At 41.2% G+C, this 20,626-nt stretch overlaps 2 protein-coding genes across 4 annotated transcripts in view; one reads left to right on the top strand and one right to left on the bottom strand.

The window, feature by feature from the left end:
• LOC123865323 (mediator of DNA damage checkpoint protein 1-like) overlaps positions 1–8,165 on the top strand; it is a 37,699-nt gene extending 29,534 nt beyond the window's left edge. For 2 of the 3 annotated variants that reach the window (XM_045906286.1, XM_045906285.1), the window contains 9 exons: positions 3,970–4,135; positions 4,634–4,750; positions 5,200–5,345; positions 5,422–5,575; positions 5,721–5,915; positions 6,090–6,215; positions 6,530–6,625; positions 6,874–7,092; positions 7,528–8,165. In XM_045906286.1, coding sequence (XP_045762242.1) covers positions 3,970–4,135; positions 4,634–4,750; positions 5,200–5,345; positions 5,422–5,575; positions 5,721–5,915; positions 6,090–6,215; positions 6,530–6,625; positions 6,874–7,092; positions 7,528–7,653 — 1,345 coding nt within the window. In that variant the 3' untranslated portion in view covers positions 7,654–8,165. Of the gene's footprint in view, positions 1–32; positions 131–229; positions 272–3,969; positions 4,136–4,633; positions 4,751–5,199; positions 5,346–5,421; positions 5,576–5,720; positions 5,916–6,089; positions 6,216–6,529; positions 6,626–6,873; positions 7,093–7,527 lie in introns of all 3 variants that reach the window. The other variant, XM_045906287.1, reaches the window with a different exon arrangement.
• A 3,949-nt stretch (positions 8,166–12,114) lies between these two features.
• On the bottom strand, positions 12,115–20,528 carry LOC123865325 (trifunctional enzyme subunit beta, mitochondrial). Its single transcript, XM_045906289.1, has 11 exons — positions 20,309–20,528; positions 19,663–19,834; positions 19,165–19,352; positions 18,854–19,041; positions 18,133–18,307; positions 17,618–17,748; positions 15,951–16,052; positions 15,144–15,257; positions 14,365–14,439; positions 13,787–13,864; positions 12,115–13,295 (listed from the first exon to the last, which is right to left on the bottom strand). Exons 1-11 carry the CDS (start codon positions 20,370–20,372, stop codon positions 13,161–13,163), a joined length of 1,422 nt encoding a protein of 473 aa, XP_045762245.1. The 5' UTR covers positions 20,373–20,528; the 3' UTR covers positions 12,115–13,160.
• Between the last annotated feature and the right edge of the window lie 98 nt (positions 20,529–20,626).

Below are 20,626 nucleotides of genomic sequence, written 5' to 3'. Positions count from 1 at the left end.
TTACCGTATAATTTTCTATTTTACCCCAACAGGTGGCAGGTGGTGGACCAGACGGCGAAAGAGTATGGGCAGTTGCCAAACCATCTACGCCCATCACACCTACCCCTAACACCCCTGCACCTGCCCCGGCGCCCCCTCCCCCCGCTGCCGCTACCCCTCCAGTCCCGATGCTAGTGCCCGCGTTGCCGGTAGCGACCCCGCCCGCGCCGGTGCCGTTACCGGTGTGCAGACCGTCGCTACCGCAGTCTCTGGCCATACTGAATGGAAGGCGGTTCATTGTGGTGTCGAGAGCTTTGCACCGGTAACGTATTGACATTCTGCCGTTCTATATCTCAAAGGCGATTAATTAGAAAGGCGGTTAATTAGTAAGCTTTTTAGTTATCGCCAAAATAGTGAGAATTTTTCAAAAACTAATGTTTGACTTGTTGATGCTCGACTTGAAGCAACCATGGAAAGCACTCTTAAGGAGCTTCACCTCAAATGCGTTTTTCATTTCACAGATGACAGCAGAATTTTCGTGCCGATACGAGCGCAGCATCGTAAGAAATAAACAACTCTATATCACAATTATTTATAGTTTCCTTTAATTTTTTTCTGTCGCTTTGATAACTTCTAAAGTTAATAATTTTTGCATGCAGGAAAATGTTTACCTAATATTATCATTTTTAATGTTTCACTGTTGCGATTTCGATCGCTGCATTAGGACCTGCGTAGACGAGGGACTTTTGTCCACAAAAATCTCCATAGTGGAAGTAAAATGTCCGCCGAGAACTCACGGATCCAACACACTCGTTGTGCAATCATTTGTTCGCTACAAGCGAACAAACTCGATCGCTAAATGCGGACTAAAATCCGCTGTGTGCGTTGACACTATTTTTTCTTCAGTCCTCGGCTATTCGGGGGACTTTTTGTACGGGGTCCTTAGTTCCTCGATGTGCTTGTTATTCGATGCAGTTGTAAGCGATCTATTTAGGCAGACAAAAAGTAACCTGAGGACTGTCCCTCGTCTGTGCAGGCCCTTACACTGGCCGCGGTAGATGTTATCGGTTGAAATGTTGGCACTCCTGCTAAGACTGTACCTATTTATATAGCCAATAGTAGAAGAGAATTAGCCAATCGCATGCAATGATATTGTTGCAACACATGCGTCAATGGCATGAATCTATGAATAATATATAACTGGATTGTTTACTCATAATACCTACTTAAAGCAAAACCTAATTATTGCTATCCCACTTCGACTGCCGAGCAAGAGCGACATATCACACCTTACTGGGATCCGATCTCTCGCTCTAATTGCTTCGAAGTGGGATAGCGATAAGTGGGTATTTGTTTCGAGTGTTGGAAGTAAAGCGTTGATTTCTTTCCTTCATGGACAAAGGTTAGTACTCAGGGAAGCTGAAGTGGGAATACACTGTCATAATATTTAGGAATGACAGTTAAAAAAGCGATAGCTATAGTTTGTCACACTTTTTGACAGATTGGGATCGTTTACAAGCACATGTGTTGATTGTATAGCTGTATCCACGCCAATAAAAGCTTGCGTCGTGTTCAGTGAAGCTTGTTACCCGACTGCGCAACGCAACTAAGTGGTTATGTGTTCATCAATCTAATATATTAGTTTGTTTGTGCCTTTGTGGCGATCTAGAGACTCGTGGACCGATTTTAATGATTCTTACACCAATATATTTCCCTTAATTTTGGGTGTAACACCAAAGATATTAATTTTTTTTACTTAATAAACACCAGATAAACTTTTGAAATTATTTTGTGTGTATTTTTACATAGAATAATTATTCGAATTTGCGACGAATTAACACTGCATGCATTATTCTATGCTTGGCAATTTTTCATTGGTGTGGACACAGCTTTTTCTAATTTTTTTATGTAAATAAGAGCACTATTTTTATCTTCGTTATAAGTAATGCACTGTGTTTATTCCAAGGTATTTAACTGATATTTTAAATTCACAATATTTCGCTTACATATTCCATTATGTTATGCAAAAGTCCTACATAGACTTCTTAGATGTAAGTGTAACGTAGTTGATGTGACATATTCGTTAATCTGTATATTCTGTTATTTTGGGTTGCTACTATTAGGCCTGGTATCCACCAAAGTGAAGATGTGTTAGCAGACTAATCAGATTATTGATAGATGACGTAAATAAATGCAATATGCTTCCATTGTACACCATCATAAAAAGAAACAAAAGTAAATCATTACATAACAAAAATACTAGGACAACTTGGCGGCCTTATTGCTTCGAAGCGATTTCTGCCAAGCTACGACGTTACAAAGGAAAGGATGTAGTGATTAGTGAGAAAGGAAAAAGGGTGTAAGTAAATTAACATCTGATTGGCCTGCTGACTACGTCTCCGCACTGCTTGAAGCTGGACTTTCGAGTCGAGCGTCTTTAGTGAATACCAAGCTTTAGGCGTCCATCAGACAATAGATTCTGTATCAGTCAATTCCGTCAATTATGAATTATGCAACCTTATGCATGTGATAGTTTAATAAATTAAACCTTACGTTCATGTATAAAATGTAACCATATAAATGAGTTGTAAGTGATTATTGCAAGTTATGTTTATTTATGAATTTCGTATATAATGTTCCATGTTACAAGTGCATAATAAAATATATCTGTATGGGTTCACTTTTTATTTTATCTTTAGAGATCGTTCTGGAATCAATCCGAGGTAAGATTTGATTTTTATTTATTTTTATTTTATTGTTTAGTGTTTTGTTTGTTATAGGTTATTATGACTGATTAGATGTGAAGATTGTATAGGTAGGTGTCAGGTGAGATATATTTTGTATATTTGTTTTATAAAAAGCTGTATTATAATATGCCGTGTACCACTCAATTCTTGAAAGGAAGAGAAAAATATTTCTAACAGTTAAATGTTAGAATTTTTTTCACTCTCAAGTATGTAAGGATCATATCTTATGTTAATCTCATAGTATAATTTCCAGTTGCCTTCCTACTTCTAAATTTTACATATTTGTGAACTATTAAAAACGAACTAAACTAGACGAAATAAGGCTTTATGTGCTGGACGATCGCTATTCTTGATCCAATTTTTGATTTCGAAAACTTTTAAATCCTTCACTTTATCTTCGAGATCGTTCGGTTTGTTGAATCCATTGATCTTTAAACCAATATAAAATTCAAACCATCGAAGTTATACAATACTGGCATGTATATGGAGAGTTCAGAAGTGGGATGCGCAGTTTTGTCTATCACAAGATCTCTGACGTCCATTTTGTATTCAATCTATATGTTCATCGATAAATTGCTTAGCAACGTTATTTGTCAAAAAATGTATTGAATTTTTCTAACAACGTTCTTTGTGTAGTACCAAGCATTAGACGGGTCATTTCGAACAAAAATATTTGTGGATTGCAACTCATTGGTTTATCTCTATCCGCGGAAAGAAGTTAGTGTGTGCTCTCTCTCTTCCATAATCCCATAGAAATGATAAAGATAAAAATCTCAGTAAGCACTAACTATTTTGAGCCAGCCAGTCACAATCGAGCTATGTTTTCTATTTGAATTTTGATGTTTTGGAAAACATGTTTGTGAATGATTGCTGACTCAAAATTGTTAGCGTTCACTGAGTTTTTTATCTCTGTCATTTGTATGGGATTATGCAAGAGAGAGAGCGCTATACTAACTTCTCCCCGCGGATAGAGTATAAGACATCAAGCTGTAAACAAAAAGGTGTTGCAGTCCGCAAATATTTTTGTTCGAAATGACCCGTCTAACGCTTTCCACGGATGAAGTATAGTGCGTGTAAATGAGTTTCATTTTGATATTCGTAAATCACAATTTTGGTTTGAAAAAGTCCGTGATTGGTCCTCGGTTGCTAGGGAATAAATCTGCCTATAGATAAAAAAAATGGACGTTAGAGAGGAGTGTATGTACTGTGTAGGCGTAGATAAATGTTAATATAACGTGTGCAGTGAAGGAGTGAAAACCCTGCGCAGTCGTATCGCCAACGGCGCGGCGTCGCCCCCCGCGCCGCTGCAGTCCCCGCGGCGCCGCGGCCGCCCCAAAGTAGATGACACCGACCACTTCACGGCCTTTCACAGCAAAGCGCAGGAGCACAACTATAACATTGCTGTACAGGTATGTGCGTGTGTGTACTGTACCTTCATTCGTGACTTCATCCGACCACTCCCTGATTATCCATTCAAGTAATGTAGTTCTATCGGTCCGGCACCTAGGCTTTCTGTGGTGAAATAAACTGGTGTAAAACTGATCGTATTGAAAAGTTAAATCATCATGAGCATAGGTCCCCTCTCACTCTCAGTATGAGAGGATTGGACAGACTATCCGTTTTTGAGAACGTTGTGAAAAACTCTCAAGCATGCACGTTTCCTCACGATGTTTTCCATCGCCGTTAAAGATAGTGATATTTAATTGCCCAAAACGCACATAACTCAGAATCCGGTTTCCCGAATAGGGCTGACTGACAGACAGGTGATAATGTGCGACCGACCTCAGTGCATTAACTGTCCCAGTTATTGAAGATATGATGAAACTATAGACAGATAATATACATATTTGTAACAACTTCAGAAATATTTGTGCAGAGATTTTAAATTAGTATAATTTGGTGTTCAGATCTTCCAGTACCTGGGCATGCGCGACCTGGCGCGCAGCGCGCGCGTGTGCAAGCTGTGGCAGACGCTCGCCGCCGCGCCCGCGCTCTGGAGACACGTGCGGATGAAAAACTCGCACGTGAGTACACCTATACTGGCTGTTCGTGACTACCCTTCTTCTATCTTACGTTTTGCACGCACAACGCTGCCGTCCGTTGCACGCGAGACCACTAGTTCAGCTCCCCTCTGGATACACATGTGAATACGCGCATAATTATTAACTGTAGAGGAATGTGCAGCAGCCAGACAAGGCTCTAGGGTGCTAAGAATCCATGTAAATATAAAATGGTTTATTTTAATGGAAAAAAATGAAATGGGATAAAGAACAATGACCAAGCTCACTCCATAATGCAAGCAGGCCACTCAGGTCGATGTAACGCGTGTAGTCGCGACAATACGCTCTGTTCAAAGATTTTAGTCTTCAAGTACTGAGGTTGGGTCACACAATGCTAGTTAAAGACCCACATGAATGGGGCTCTTTAGCTTGTAATTCTGTGATCCCTAGTATTAAAATGAATTGTGTCCCAGGTGAGCGACTGGGCAGGCCTGTGCGCCGCGCTGAAGCGCCACGGCACGCGCTGGCTGGACCTGCGCAAGATGCTTTTGCCGCCAAACGACGCTCTCTTCTGGGATCACTTCGCGCAACACATTGGCGCCGTCGATACGCTCGAGAGGTGAGTACTCGTGAGTGAATGACGTCCTTTCACTTTCGAGGTGTTTTTGCCTGACGTCAACCGTTTGCTTGTGCAGGCTAGAGCTGTGCCGCTGCCCCGCGCGCGCGGTGCAGGCGGCGTGCGAGCGGCTGCCCGGCCTGCGCGCGCTGGCGGCGCCCGCCATCCGCGACGCGCGCCTCGACCCCTCGCCCCTCGCCCTCCTGCCCAGGCTAGAGCTGCTACGACTCAAGGTTAGTTGCGGTAGATATGGAACACCCTTTCAGCATGAAGTTTTCCCTCCACTTTTAATTAGCATGAATAGGCATCGGTTGGTGCACGAAGGCATCGAAAAACAGAATCTGTTTAACTTCCCTAAACTGGATCGTACTGTTTCAGAGTTTGGCGGGCCTCTCCCTCACGCGCGACCTGCGGCCGCTCGCGGCGCTCACTCGCCTGCAGCACCTGTCGCTCACGTCCATCAAGGAGCTGGGTTGGTGCGCCTGCGAGGTGGTCGGCCAGCTCGAACAGCTGGAGTCCTTGGAGTTAGGCGAATGTTCCTTCGGCGGATCCTTCGCCGCGGCGTTGGGCAAGGTATGGTCTCTCACACGCTGACTCGTCTGCAGTACTTGTCGCTCACGTCCATCGAGGAGCTGGGCTGGTGCTCCTGCGAAGTGGTTGGCCAACTCGGGCAGCTGGAGTTCTCACAGTCCTTGCGGTGTGCCCCTCGCGGCTATGCGTGGTGTTGTACAGTTTCGTCTGTTGCAGCTGGTGAAGCTGCGGCGGCTGCGGTTGGAGCGCGGCGTGGCGCACTGCGCGGCGCCCGCGCTGCTGCGCGCGCTGTCGGCGCTGCCCAAGCTCACGAGGCTCGAACTGGTCAACTTCGACGTCAAGGTGAGATATAACGCATACACCATCATCGTGATCAACCCACTGCCGGACCACTACTGAAGACGGAAGAAGGGCGAAGCGGTTGTGCGGATCGGCAGATTTCACAAACCTTCTACAAAATTATGGAATACTGTCAGGCATGCAGGTTACCTCACGATGTTCTCCTTCACTCTTACAGCTAATTATATTTGATTACTTGAAACGCGCATAGCTCTCAAAAGTTAGATGAGGCCTGGAATAGGAAGCAAACGTCTTCACCACTGGGCTATCATGTATTAGCTCCGAACATGTTAATATCATGATGTAATTATATTCAGGTCGGCTTCGACGACGCGCTCGCGGAGTGCAAGAACATCCAGAGACTGCTCATCATCCCCACATACGTGTCACAATCTGCTACCACTAACAAACAGGTACGTCTCTTTATGACAATCCATACTTCTATATTAATATTATAAATGCGAAAGTGTCTGTCTGGTTGCTAGCTTTTTGTCCAAATCCATGTGGATAAAGTTACGAGCATCATCTATTTGGTGCAGGTGATGAGAGAGCTTGCACCCTAGAGGTGAGCACAGTTGTACTGACGGTTTGTATGGAGCGCGTACAAGTGTAACCTTAATCTTAACCTATAGAATTTTACACAAGCTTATAAAATTGGCAGGTGCTGAGCGGCGTGCTGCGACTAAAGGAGACGCTAACGCACCTGATGTGGGGCGTCACCATCGAGCTGCTGCGCGTCACGGAGCTGTTCATAGACCAATGCGAGGCCGGCGAGGGAGAGAGCAAGCGGCGCGACGTGGGCGAGTGCATCCCCGTGCTGAAGCCCGTGCCCGGCTGCAGGCTGCCCGACGACCACCGCACCGTCGCCGGACCGCCGCAGGTAACAGACGCGCATCTAACTCCATCATCATCAATCAGTAGACTTCCACCACTGGACAGAGGTCTCCTGTAGGGACTTCCACACGCCACAGTTTTGCGCCGCCTGAATCCAGCGGCTGCGTGCGACACGTTTGATGTCGTCTGTCCACCAAGTGGGGAGTCTTTCAACCAGGGACTCCGGAGGCGTCATTCGAGCACCTTGGGACCCCAACGTCTATCGGTTTTTCGAACTGTGTGCCCTGCCCATTGCTTCGCAACTCGCTAAGCTATGTAGGTTTCTCTAGTTCTACGGATATTCTCACTCCTGACTTGATCACGTAGAGAAGCTCCAAGCATATCTCTCTTCATCGCCCGCTGAGCGACTGAGCTTTCTTATGAGGTCCATATTACTAACCTGTTGAATAATAAGCTAACTCAATGTTGTGTTTGGTTGCAGGTGGAGATCCTGCCCATACCGACGCTACAGCGCCTGCTGTCGGCGCAGCTGCCCAACACCAAGCTCAAGCTGCTGCGCATCCCCTTCCACGCCACCTGGCGCCAGTCGCTCGCGGACTTTCAGTAGCAGGGTGTGCGTCCTTGTACTGCCTCCGCCTGCCGCCTACGCGTTACCAACAACAGCTTGACAGATGACAAGATGATGGGCTTGGATTTACACCATTTCGGCCACCATTATTTAATAAAACTGAAAGCTGTTCACGATTACGCACAGCGATGCCGTATCCGCTCAGACTCGGCCAAGTCTCTCAAAAACGTATCTCGGCCCATAACCTACCGACGGCGGTGGGTTATGGGCCCAGAGTTCCAAATAAGAAGTTTATTACTGGTACACCATTTTCGCCGATTTGTAAGCTACTCAACATACAAAAATAAAATATACCTCTGCGAACATCTTGCAAATACGTCTATTTTTGCAATGACGCACCCAGATGGTTTACTAATCTTCATCGCGTAAAGAAGTTGTATAAATAAAGTAAATAAGTGTGAGTTTAATGAAATTATTCTGAACTAGCTGATGCCCGCGACTTTGTTCGCGTGGATTTAGGTTTTTGAAAATCCCGTGGAAACTCCTCGATTGATACCTCATTCATCAAAATCGGCTCATTAGTTTAGGCGCTACGGTGAACACACATAAATACAAACCTACATAGATAAATACATACATAGACTGCTAAAATCATAACCCTTCCTTTTGGCTTTGCCTTAGTTGGGTAAAAATGCATCCGGAAAGTCCAGCGTAGCAACGAACTTGAGTATTATTTTTGCTTATTCGACCGTCACTTTAGACTTGTCTGTGATTGGTCAGTTTTGACAGCGATACGCAGAATTCTGAACTTTAGTGGGCTCGAATCTAATGTTGCGTTTACTATCTATATATGTATACTTATGGATAAATTATTCCTTATACCAACTTGAAGCAAATATTTAGCGAGAGCGAGACCACACTGTGGTCTGGCCTCTCGTTCTAATTTGGGATAGCGATAAGTAGGTATTTGCTTCAAGTAGTTAGTGGAAATAAAACCTCAACTTACTCATACTTGGTGAGTTTTATGAAATAAAAAATTCGCAAATGTAAAAACCCGAGGGTGTTCGATAGTGTTAAGACGTAGTGAGAGAGAAATATTTTATCCAATAACCCGATTCATACGAAGTAACTATATTAATTATACTGGTTAATGATAATTATTCTAGATATATTCTCGTTATAAGTTTGTAAATATTCTCTTATGTCTAGTGATCAGTGCCTAGATTATGATTTTTGTCTCATTTTTTGGGTTCCAGACCCTATGGAACGTGTATTTCTATTGCCGTTATAACAACAAATAATAAGAATTTCAAAACGATTGCCATGAAAATTAAAAAATCAAAAGTGTAAAAAATTAAAAAAATTCTTATACGGTAGTACGGAATCCTTCGTGTGCGAGTCCGATTCGTACTTGACCGATTGATCAATACTGAAATGACATATAGGAAATTATTTTTATGCGTGCACTAAATTACTATACAATCATAACAGTGTCTTACAAAATTAAACGTCTGCACTCAAGTGCGAAACAAAAGCCTTGAACCTGCGCAGTGGGCGATTTATCGATCTACTAGCTGAAGCCCGCGACTTCGTGCACGTGGCTATCGGGTTTAAAACTTCTATGTTAGATCTATGTATATAACGCGTCCAAAGTAATAAAACCGTGTCCGTGTATATTGCGATGTTCTAGCTAGAAAAATATATTTTGATTTAATATTATATTTTTGATGGGTTTTGTCGTACAAAATCGATTGAAAAATTTGTCCCACTAAATCCATTGAAAATATATTTCTAGCCAGGACGTTACAATATGGCGAACACGATTTTCCTTTAATAGTTTGGAAGCGTAATGATTTTGTTGCATTTTTGTTTGAATTAAAGAAAAATAGAATTGTATTTGTAAAAAAACTCGCTGAAATATAAGATAGTATTAGTAAGATGTTTAAAATACACTTTATTTCACTTCGGATATCCTACATTATTTGTGGGTAGACAGATTTAACTAGAATATAGATGCAAAGCTGACGCCAAATTAATAATTAGAATAATAATGGAAAGCTATACCACTTAATTGTTTTGTAAAGTTTTTTCTGCCTACCCTACCATACCACACAGTCAGCTCTAGAATACATGTAACACAAATTACTATTATGTATAAGTTACCTAAATTGTAACGGCTACACTTTCGTATGATCTCGAGAAAAGGCTAGAACATGTAGAACTTTAAAAAATAACTGATTTGGATTACCAAAGTATTCATTCAAAAATAACTAATTTGGGTTGCAAATATATCATCGAGAGTGTAGCCCTCCAAAATGATTAATATTAGACGTAGATGTTAAAGATATAATTTTTCACATATAGGGTCTGCGCAGACGACGGACTGACCGCGAAAGACATAAATTGATCACCTTAGAATTTCAACGCACACGATGAACTAATAGTACGTTGTAAATCGTAGTAAAAGATGACGGACTTTGGTCTTCCGCTGACAATAGTGCTTCGTCTGTGTACGTCCTTAGTAGATTTTATAGGAAAATAAAACATGTTGCAATTGTCCTATAAGGGTCAGCGCAGACCGGAATACTACGCACGCATGTTTGAGAACTTTTCCTCAATGACAATTTAATTTGATTAAAATAAGAGCAAAACTTTATGAAGGATCACAATTTTGCTCGAGCACGCATTGTTTGATTGATTGATTGACGGGGAAAAAGTCACGGGCATCAGCTAAACAATTTTGACATGAAGATGTCAAAATTGTTTAGGTGATGCCCGTGACGTTGTCCGCGTGGATTTAGGTTTTGAAAATCCCATGGAACTTGTTGATTTGCGGAGGAAAAAATCATGTCGATCCGCTACGCGTTGTTCCGTTCTGGCGTTATTAAAGAACAAACTAACAAACAAAGACTTTCGCGTTTATAATATTTGGTAGTGTTTGGAATACCATAAAAAATTTATACTGGATGGGCGTCTGTACCTGTACTGACCCTTATGAAACAATATGCAACAGCAATCTATGGCAAAACTGACAAATTATAATAATCAAGATATATTATATGACATAATAAAAATTAAGGTGGAATTCACATATTTTGACGGCAAATTAAATTGATATATGTACATGATTTGAGTACACAATCAAATCTTTATTATGTTAGAAAGCATAGCTTTTTTAGACAATGGTCTATTGTTTATAATCTCCCTTTAAAAGATGCTTGGTGTATTTTTATTGTAGTTATTAGTTGGTCGGCCGCGGCGCACGCTTGTGTAAAAATTGTGCATAATTTGTATCGGCGCCCCGACGGCCCTAAATTAGGTTAATATAAATACTTGATAGTATTGGCGACTTAATAAAACGTTGCCTTGTAATATACGTTGTTTTATTTTATTACCTTTGTATCTTATATTCAGCTTATTAAACTATAGGTAGGTATACCATTTCACACCTGAGTCCCTCAGCGGGCGATGGAGAGAGCTATGCTTGGAGTCTCTACGTGATTAAATCTTCAAGAGGATATCCGTGGGAGAAACCTATATAGCTCAATGGGTCGCGAAGATAAAGTGGTGGTCCCTACAAGAGACCTAAGTATGCTCAGCACAGCAGACGTCTATATCAGTTGATAATGATGATACCATTTCACTGAGACGACTCCTGAGATAGGTCGCGGTTTGCGGGAGAGTCAGTTATGGCCTGCAGTTCTGTTTGACTGTTAGGCTGAAATCTATAAAGCGCACTTTGACTTTGCTCTGACTTAAGATTGAGTTAAACGAGACAGATTTATGTGAGAGATATAGCTCTGTCTCGTTTTAACTCTGTCTTAAGTCTAAGCAAAGGCAGAGCGCGCTCTATAGATCTCACCCTTAGTGCGATTGTCGAAAATTCCATAAAAAATCTCATCCGTTAGACTGGTAGGAATCATTGATGTATATGTTATGTTACACTCGTAGCTCTGCACGGTGAAAGTTGGACTTCGAAGTTAGAACATAATAATTTGTTCAGACCGGACTAGGCATTGATTTTTCCGTATTGTTTGACAATCGCATACTGTTAAATACAGCCCAGATCACGGGAATAAGGATATTTCCCTTTAAAAAAATTGGTTGTCTGAAAGCCGGTTTAATAACGATAGTTGAACGTGACAACGAAGGCCGATTGTGCTTCTTTGTCGCTCGTTCCGCGCTCTCGCTTGCACTTCAAGCCTTACATGGAACGCCTCACAGCGAGGTAACGCCGCATGAGTCATGTTTTTTCGTGCGTGCAGCCGGCTCGGTTTCGATTATTTTTTTGAGTTTTGATTCAGATTTGTTAGACCGAGCAGTCATACAGACCAGACTTTTTCAGGATTGAATGGAATAAACGAGAATTTGACGCTTCGCTTCTAATCTATGTTAAAAGTTACACTAGATTGTTATGTAAATAAGGCCAGGCTCCTTATTGCTTCGAAATATTGTTTGGCTTGTAGGAGAAAACTAGAGAGAAAAATGAAACGAAATAAATTCGTAACAAACTTTATTGACAGCAATAAGGTTACAAAAATACAGATTTTTTCTTATGAACTAGTATACATAACATATCGAGTTACATTAGTACAAGTAATGATAAATTACTTTATATTCTAACCAGTTGTCATTTTTAAATAATCAGCTATAAACAAGAGAATTTAATTTGGCTTAGTTACTCGAAAGTAAATAAGTTACGATAGTTTCTCGTTTACGTTATTCAGTAGAGAATAAATTACAATAACTTTTCTAGTAGTACTGATGTTAAGTCTTTCGTAGTTAGTACTGGTGTTTGAATGCTTAATTAGGCTTTGATTCTATGTACCTACAAGTTGGTACAGCTAGTTGGTGCTCAGATGGGAATCGATTCTGAACCTGCAAGTTAGAACATTTGGTAGCATTCAATTGGGCTTTGATCCTAAAACTTACAAGTCAGTACAGTTGCTTAATAGGCTCAGGTGGACTTTGATCCTATAAGTCTACAAGTAGATAAAGATAGGCTTTGATCCTAAAAGCTTAACGCTCCGACTACACGCTCCGTATTTTTGTGCATTTAAAATTGCACAGACAAGACCGAGAACTGCGCAATCTTTAACATTTTCTTCTTTTGGATTCGCGCGGAAAACTGTCTTTCCGTCCACACGCACGGGCTTAGCTGCGCAAACGGGCTTGTGCAGGTAAGCTCTCAGGTAGCGTGAGACGGAGCGTGTAGCCGGAGCTTAAAGCCGGGTCCAAACGAGTGTACCGTGTAATGTAATCCACCGTGTAATGTAACACGAATTCTACGTGTGGACGGCACTACGAACATTTCGTGTAACGCTCGCGCCGGCGCTCGGGCTGATATATCGGCTGTCGGTTTTTGCGCGAACACAAAGGCGCTCGCATTGCTCGTTTGGACTTTAATAATAGATTCGCGTACACAATTCGCTTTGAGTTCGTGTGCCGTCCACACTGTTAACGCTAAATTACAAGTAATCTTACATTACACGTTACACTCGTCTGGAGCCGGCTTTAGAGCCTACGAGTGGGTGCGGGGTGATCGCTCAGTTGGGCGTGGCGTCGGGATGCCTCTCGAGCAGCATGGCGACGCCCTGTCCGCCGGCCGCGCACGCGCTGATGACGCCGATCTGCCCGTCCTCGCGCACCAGCCGGTTCGCCGTGTGCATCGCGAGGCGCACCTGGAACGATATGGATAGGATATGGAACGCCCTGCCAGCATCAGTTTTTCCCTCCAATTTTAGTATGGGTATCTTCAAATCAAGAGTGAATAGGTATCTTCTAGACAAGCGCGCTTCATCTTAACTGCATTATCACTTGTCAGTAGGTCTGATTATAGCCAAACACTTGTCTATAAATTAAAAATCTAAACCAATATTTTAAAGAGGTAAAGTTTGTAAGTTTGTTTGTAGGAAGTAATCTGTGGAACTACTGACCCGATTTTGAAACCTTGTAGAAAGCTACATTATTCCTGAGTGATATAGGCTATTTTTTTAATGGCCGGCTGACCTAATTAATTTTATCAACATTACATAATTATCTTACAAATCCAACAACTGACAGTCAAAGCGTGTCAGGCACCATTACGCCAATAACTACAATACTACATAATTAATCGATTTAGTTTGATCTAGTTAGTGTACATAACAGTGATTATAGAAATATAACTTACGCCGGTGGCAGCAAACGGGTGTCCGATGGACAGGGAGCCGCCCCAGTTGTTCCACTTGCTCATGTCCGGTGAACCCACCTTGAAAATGAAACTAGCTTTACTATTTATCAATTTTATCATCAACCCATCGCCGGCCCACTACTGACCACGGGTCCCCTACAAATTCAAATTCAAAATATTTATATTCAATTAGACTTTTACAAGTACTTTTGAATCGTCAAAAGCATCTACTACTGGTTCGGAATGCCTTTCCTACCGAGAAGAACCAGCAAAACTCGACGGTTACTCTTTTCAAACAGACATCTTTTTCAGAATGAGAAGACGGATTTGACCATAGTCCATGAATCTATACTAATATTATCAATGCGAAAGTATGTCTGTGTTTTACTTTTTCACGGCTCATCCGTTTAACCGAATTTGACGAAATATGAAACAGAGGTAGCTTGCATCACGGAGATGGACATGGGCTACATTTTATATGGAAAATCAGAGATACGCGAAATTTTTAAAAACCCTAAATTAAGGCGAACGAACATCATTCATATAATATTACTAATAAAGTAACAGTATGTAGATACCTTCGCTTGGCGGCCGAGGTATGTTTGAGCGAACCAGTCAGAGTCCAACGCTTTCAAGTTGGCCAAGATTTGACCCTGGAACATAATAAAGTTAACATTATATTATCATGTCTAATATTCTATTCTATTAATTTCGAAAAAATTTAAACAGGAAAATGGATAAGTATCATTTTCATAATCAATAAGTATCCGAAACACTGACCTCTACAGAGTACAGACTAATATAAGTAGGTACACTAGATCTGCGATTGCCGACTTGTTCTTGAAGCAACTTAATGTTCGCCATTTTAGCGCTGATACCAGTTCGCAAACAGAAAATCGCGAGGATGTTCAATAGTGTTAAGACGTAGTGAGAAAGAAACAATATATCCAATGATACGATTCATATGAAGTTATTACTATATTAATTACTGTTTAGTGATAACTATTCTAGATATATTCTCGTTATGAGACTAAATATTCTGTCTAGTCATCATCTTCAGTGCCTAGATTTTGATTTTTTGGTCTCGTCTTAGTTTTGGGAGATAGTGTAAAAAGATTGCAGAGACTTCGTCTGTGTTGGTGTTAGCTGGCGGGCGTGCTCTGCCTTTTTGGAGTGTTTTTTTTTGTTAAAACTGTCTGGAAAGCACTCTAAGGGGGTGCCGCGCGTATGTCGGCGAGCGCCGGCACAGACGGGGTCCATACTTGTATAGTTTAACTAGTTACAAATAACTACAAACTTGACATTGGCTAATCTTTGTAAAGCCAGACGAGAGAGAAAAAAAAATGATTACACTCACAGCAAAGGCCTCGTGTATCTCCCAGGAGTCCACGTCGCTGAGCTTGAGGCCGGCCTTGTCCAGGATCTTGGGGATGCCGTATGCGGGCCCCAGCAGCAGCTGGTCCACGGGGTCCTAGGAAAACGACTTGTTTAATAACTAAATATATAATTATATTAGTTTTCTGTACTCGAAAAGAAAAACTAGCCAAGTACGAGTCCGACGCGTGCACTGAGGGTTCCGTATCTCAAAAAATTTATCATGGTCTCCTCTCAGATTAAGAAAAGTTTAGGATACTCTGATTTATCATGGAGAATTCTCAGGCATGCAGGTTTCTCCACGATGTTTTCCTTTACCACTAAGCAAGTGATATTTAATGGCTTAAAACGCACATACCTAACTCTGATAAGTTAGAGGTGTAAACCCAGAATCGAACTCCTGACCTCCCGCGTGGGAGGTGGACAATACATAAATGAGTGAATATACTTTTATTCTACACCACAAAATTAATACAGAAAAACACATACAAAACAAAATATAGACAGGTAGGTACAATTTGGCGGCCTTATCGCTACCTAGCGATCTCTTCCAGGCCAACAAAATGGTGCCAAGGACATATCTATAGACATTAGAGGTAGGTGGTAGGTGGTGGTAGGACATTTTAAGATTCTAGTAGTCTAGGTCTAGAAATATAGACTATCACTGTTTTGTCAATGTATCATTTTTTTATTTAGAACATTAGTCATGATTATCATGAGTAATATGCCCTTTTCACTTCGAACTAAGCGTAAAACTTGCGCTAGGAGTAGGTAGAAAGTTCACTATTACCTGAGCAACATAGGTGAAGTCCCGCAGGTAGGCCTTGGGCTTGAGTCCCAACTCCTTCGCCTTGGACTCCGCCATCACCAGGCACGCCGACGCGCCGTCCGTCTACAAGCAAACTTACTATTTCAATACATTTACCTACTCGTAAAATGACTTATTTCAACTCTGTCAAACAGATTTTATTTATTTTCAAGCATAATATTTTGACAGTAATTGGCAGACATGGACAGACAGACAATAAAGTGATGTTATAAGGGTTCCGTTTTTCGTTTTGAGGTACGGAATCCTACAAACATACAATTTTACACAAGATGTAATCATGAGTCAGTCAGTGAATCAACAGGAGCAGCTATTATATTAATTAATAATCATTTTTTTTTACACAATCATAAGTTTCAATGTAAGCTAGGAAAAGCGATTTCAATAATCCTTCTATTAATTTAATAACTTTTGTGACAACAATCATTTAACAATTATTTTTTATTTTAAGAATAACAACATCCAACAATAAAATATGTATATTAAAGCACATAGTATCTATTAATCAGTATTTTTATTTAATTACCAACCAGCCGCTGCTTATGATCTTGAGGTTGTTTTCCACTCTTAAAAATATCCCGCGAGAACTGTTTTCCGGGATAAAATGTAGCCGTCACTCCTTGTATAATTCCCTACTTGTCTGTCACGTCAAAATTGTCAAATTTGTTGTTTGTTTGTTGTTTGTTTGTTTGTTTGCGTCAAAATTGGTTCTGCTGTTCCGAAGGTTCCAGACAAAAAAAAATCTAAACATCTGTTTGGGTTATTATATAGTTCGAATAATCATATTATAAGCTTAGACAGAAATACAGAAGCAGTTATTACGAAATCACGGACAGGCACTCCAATGTTATTTATTAGTCTACTGCCGTAGTCAAGAGTCAAGCACTTGTATGGAATACATAATCTCACTACAAAGATACAATGATGAGAGAGGTAAGCGAGCGACGCATTTACAACCTTAACACTCTAATCTGGCTCAATTCTGCCTGCACAGCATTGAGCATAAATGTGTTCACGTGATGCCTAGATATGTTTGTGTATGTAGTAAGGCGGCGACATGCGTTTTGTATAGTTTGAAGTGGTACACACCTGTTCTAGTGCCTTCTTATTAGGATTTTTGTGATTTTATCAATTACAAGTTAGCCCTTGCCTGCGATCTCGATGTTAAACTCAATTGCTGGTAAGTGACGATGCAGTCTTAAATGGACGCGTACTTACTTGGAAGGGGTATGGCAGTTTTTATCAAACTCCATAGGTATACCTTATCAGTTTCAACACGGCATCCTACCGGAACACAATTTCGCTTGGCAATAAGATGCCTATAAAATGCCTATTCACTCTTGCCTTGAAGATATTTAAGTTATACCTGGCAGCTGGAAGGGCATTCCACACCTTAGCGATTAAAGGCCTGTGTTCAGCAGTGGACGCAACATGGGTAGATGAATGCATGCCCACTTTACTCAGTACTCAGCATGAATCTGGATATACTTCATTGAAGCAAAATATGCCCCACTTGGGGTCCGATCTCTCGCTCTAATTGGTTAGTTGAAGTGGGATAACGATAAGTAGGTATTTGCTTCAAGTAAGTATTGGAAGATAAATCTCCATCGCTTCTACTTCATGGTACTCACCAAGAACGATGCATTAGCGGCGGTGACAGTGCCGTGCGGCTTGATGAATGCGGGGCGCAGCTTGGCCAGTTGCTCGGGCGTGGACACGCGGATACCGTTGTCTTTCTCCACCAGCCCGTCTTTGCCTTCCACTGTACAAAAAAACCAGCCTAATATAGCCACCTATAACCAGCCTATATATTTTTTTCCTTGAATGTAAAGTGCTGGCAGCAGTACTCTACTAAAATTACAAGCCTATGAATGATATATAAACACACTTATACCTAAGAGTCAGTCCATTGACTTATCTTAGTTTATGGTTAAGAGTTTCTATTAGGAGACACTTTGTTCTTGTGTTCATGTAACCAGCCTATATATGAGCCTAAAATTATATAAACGCATTTCTTTTTACTGTTACCCTTGAATATTATTTCTTATCTCTTTTTCCCATAAGAGTTACGCGAGTGCCGTCGAAGGGGCGCACTAAGGTATATGTCTCGGGTCACGTCATCAAGTAAGCCTTGCTGGTAGCTCACCTTTGACGGGGATGAGGTCTGTGAAGTAGCCCTTCTGCTGCGCCTCGTGGGCCTTAGTGTGCGAACTCAGCGCGTAGTCGTCTTGCTCCTTGCGCGAGGCGCCGAACGCGGCGGCGAGGCGGTCGGCACTGTGCCCCATCGTCTCCCCCGAAGAGAACTCCGCCACCGCCGGCAACTGAGAAGCATTAAATCTTGTCAACTAACTTGTAATAGAGGTTGGTTATTGCGAAAAAAACATTGCGAATATTTTTAACTTACTTACCCCCAAAGGCAGAGAGAACACTTTGCTTTCTCGGATTTATAAGTATCCTATACATGTATCTCTGTCATTTCGTTGAGATCGCAAAAAGACATTTTCGCATTTATGCAGTGCTTTTAAGGTTAAAACAAAGGCAAAAAGATTACTTTCTATTTACATATTTATAACTTTTGCCTGTAATTTGGACATGATGCAGATTGCAGACATCACATATCCAATATAACCATGTTTTTTTTCTTTTTTGTTACACAATTGGGGGGCAGGTCTTCATACAATGCAACTGGATATACAATACCCCACATGTATAATTTATTTTTACTGTGAGCACTCAGCAGTTTGGTTTTAATGTGATCTATCATCTTATTCAGGATATTATTTACGTTTACATTATGCAGATTTAAAAATAAAAATTTACCTGAAAGCCAAAGAAATCAATCTTCTGATACAATTTGTTGGGCTTACCTCCGGTGCAAAGTAGTCAGGTCTGATGCTGGCCAGCAGCGAGAGCCTCTGGCCAGGAGTCTTGGCTCGGTTAAGGCGGAGCAGTAATGCCCTCATCTTGCGTGAGTGTCGGATGGGCACATCAGACATGAACTCCACTCCACCAGCCACAATGATGTCGTACGCCCCAGCAGCTATCATTCCGATGCCTGTTCACAAGGCAAAATTAAACTTATTTGAAAACCGCTTTCAAATTGGTCAAGCAAGAAGAGGGGAAATTCGCTGACGTCTTTAGTCGGGAGAACATAGTATCTTTCTTCCTACACACTTACCAGTGGTAATGGCTTGGTTGGATGATATGCATGCCATGGTGACTGTGTGGGCCGGTGTTTTGTCACTGAACCCAGCTGCCAGGGCTGCCTCGCGCCCGATGTTTGACGTCTTCACCTCTTGGATGACGGTACCATACACTATGTAGTCTATAAGCTCTTTTTGTATGCCAGTTTTTTGGAGAAGACCCCTGCAAAGTGAATTATTGAAGTTAAAATGATTTAGCCTACTTGTTACTCATTACAGTAAATATCAGTCAATTTGTTGCAGAATAAGTATCATTGATTCAAACACAACCCTCGGCAGAGAAGATTACAAAGAATATATTATGTCTAAGAGATGTCTCTGTATGCATTGTAAATTCTTATCTTCACTGGCCGCAATTTTGGCAAATCTATAATATAGGGTCAGACAGAATATATGAGAGGTGGTTTTGGAGGCCAAGATTCTCTTTACATCACTGAGCCAGCAAAGTAATTATACTTACTACAATTACTTACAGCAATGAGTGTCTAGCAAGTTCATGAGGCATCATCTTGGCATAGTCGGTAAAGGATACAAGGAAGGGTGTCCTGACTCCATCCACCAGCACCACATTTTTACCAGTGCGGTCTGGAAGGGTCTTTTTTTGGTGTAAGACTGCCCCCACACTGAGGGCTCGCCGAGCTGTGTCTGATTACAAAGGGAAAATAAAGATACTTTAATACAAGTGATTCAGAGAATTCCAGGTCCTGCACAGCCCTAAAGACGAAGAACTGTGACATTATGCTAGATGAAAGGCAACATGCCATAGAACTCTTATGTATGATTTCAAATTTCAGTATCTGATAAATAAATCTTGATTTGTATTATTTATATACAATACAGTGTGCTACTGAGAATATTTACGTATTATAGTGTACAAAGTCTGATTTCATATTATTTAATATTGTTATGGGTTTTATTAAATAATTGCACCAATGCCAACTTTCCAAGTCCAAAGTTTACTTCCCTGCAAGTAGATAGCTACTTTGTCCATAAACAATTGATTGAAAGTTTAAATTACAAACGAATTTTAGCACCCATATAACTTGATCAGTATTCTAAAAAGAATTAGTGTATCTACCTAATAAAATTCACGAAAACTCAAAGATTGAAAAAATATACCGAATTTAGCGGTGGAAGTAGGGCGAGCTGCTTTTATGAAGGATTTCGCGACTTGTGATGCCATGACTCCACTCAAAGTAATGCCGGCTTACACTGAAGTAAATAATTAAAGTTTATTACAACAATAAATTAAATTCTTTACATAAATCAAGGCAAAAATCTAAATCGAAAACTTTTTATGTAAAAAAAGTTGGACTCTGACCTGTCAGTGACGTCAAGTGACAGTTGACAGCACGTTGACAGCGAGTGCTCTTTGGTTGACAGAATATCGAGAGCTTTGTGACAGCTGCTGACAGTGACCCTGACCTCAATAATCGT

This window comes from Maniola jurtina, chromosome 5 (genome assembly GCF_905333055.1).
Source record: "Maniola jurtina chromosome 5, ilManJurt1.1, whole genome shotgun sequence".
Lineage (NCBI taxonomy): Eukaryota > Metazoa > Arthropoda > Insecta > Lepidoptera > Nymphalidae > Maniola > Maniola jurtina.
Note: the sequence above shows the minus strand (reverse complement) of the source record. Positions and strands in the feature narration are given on the sequence as shown.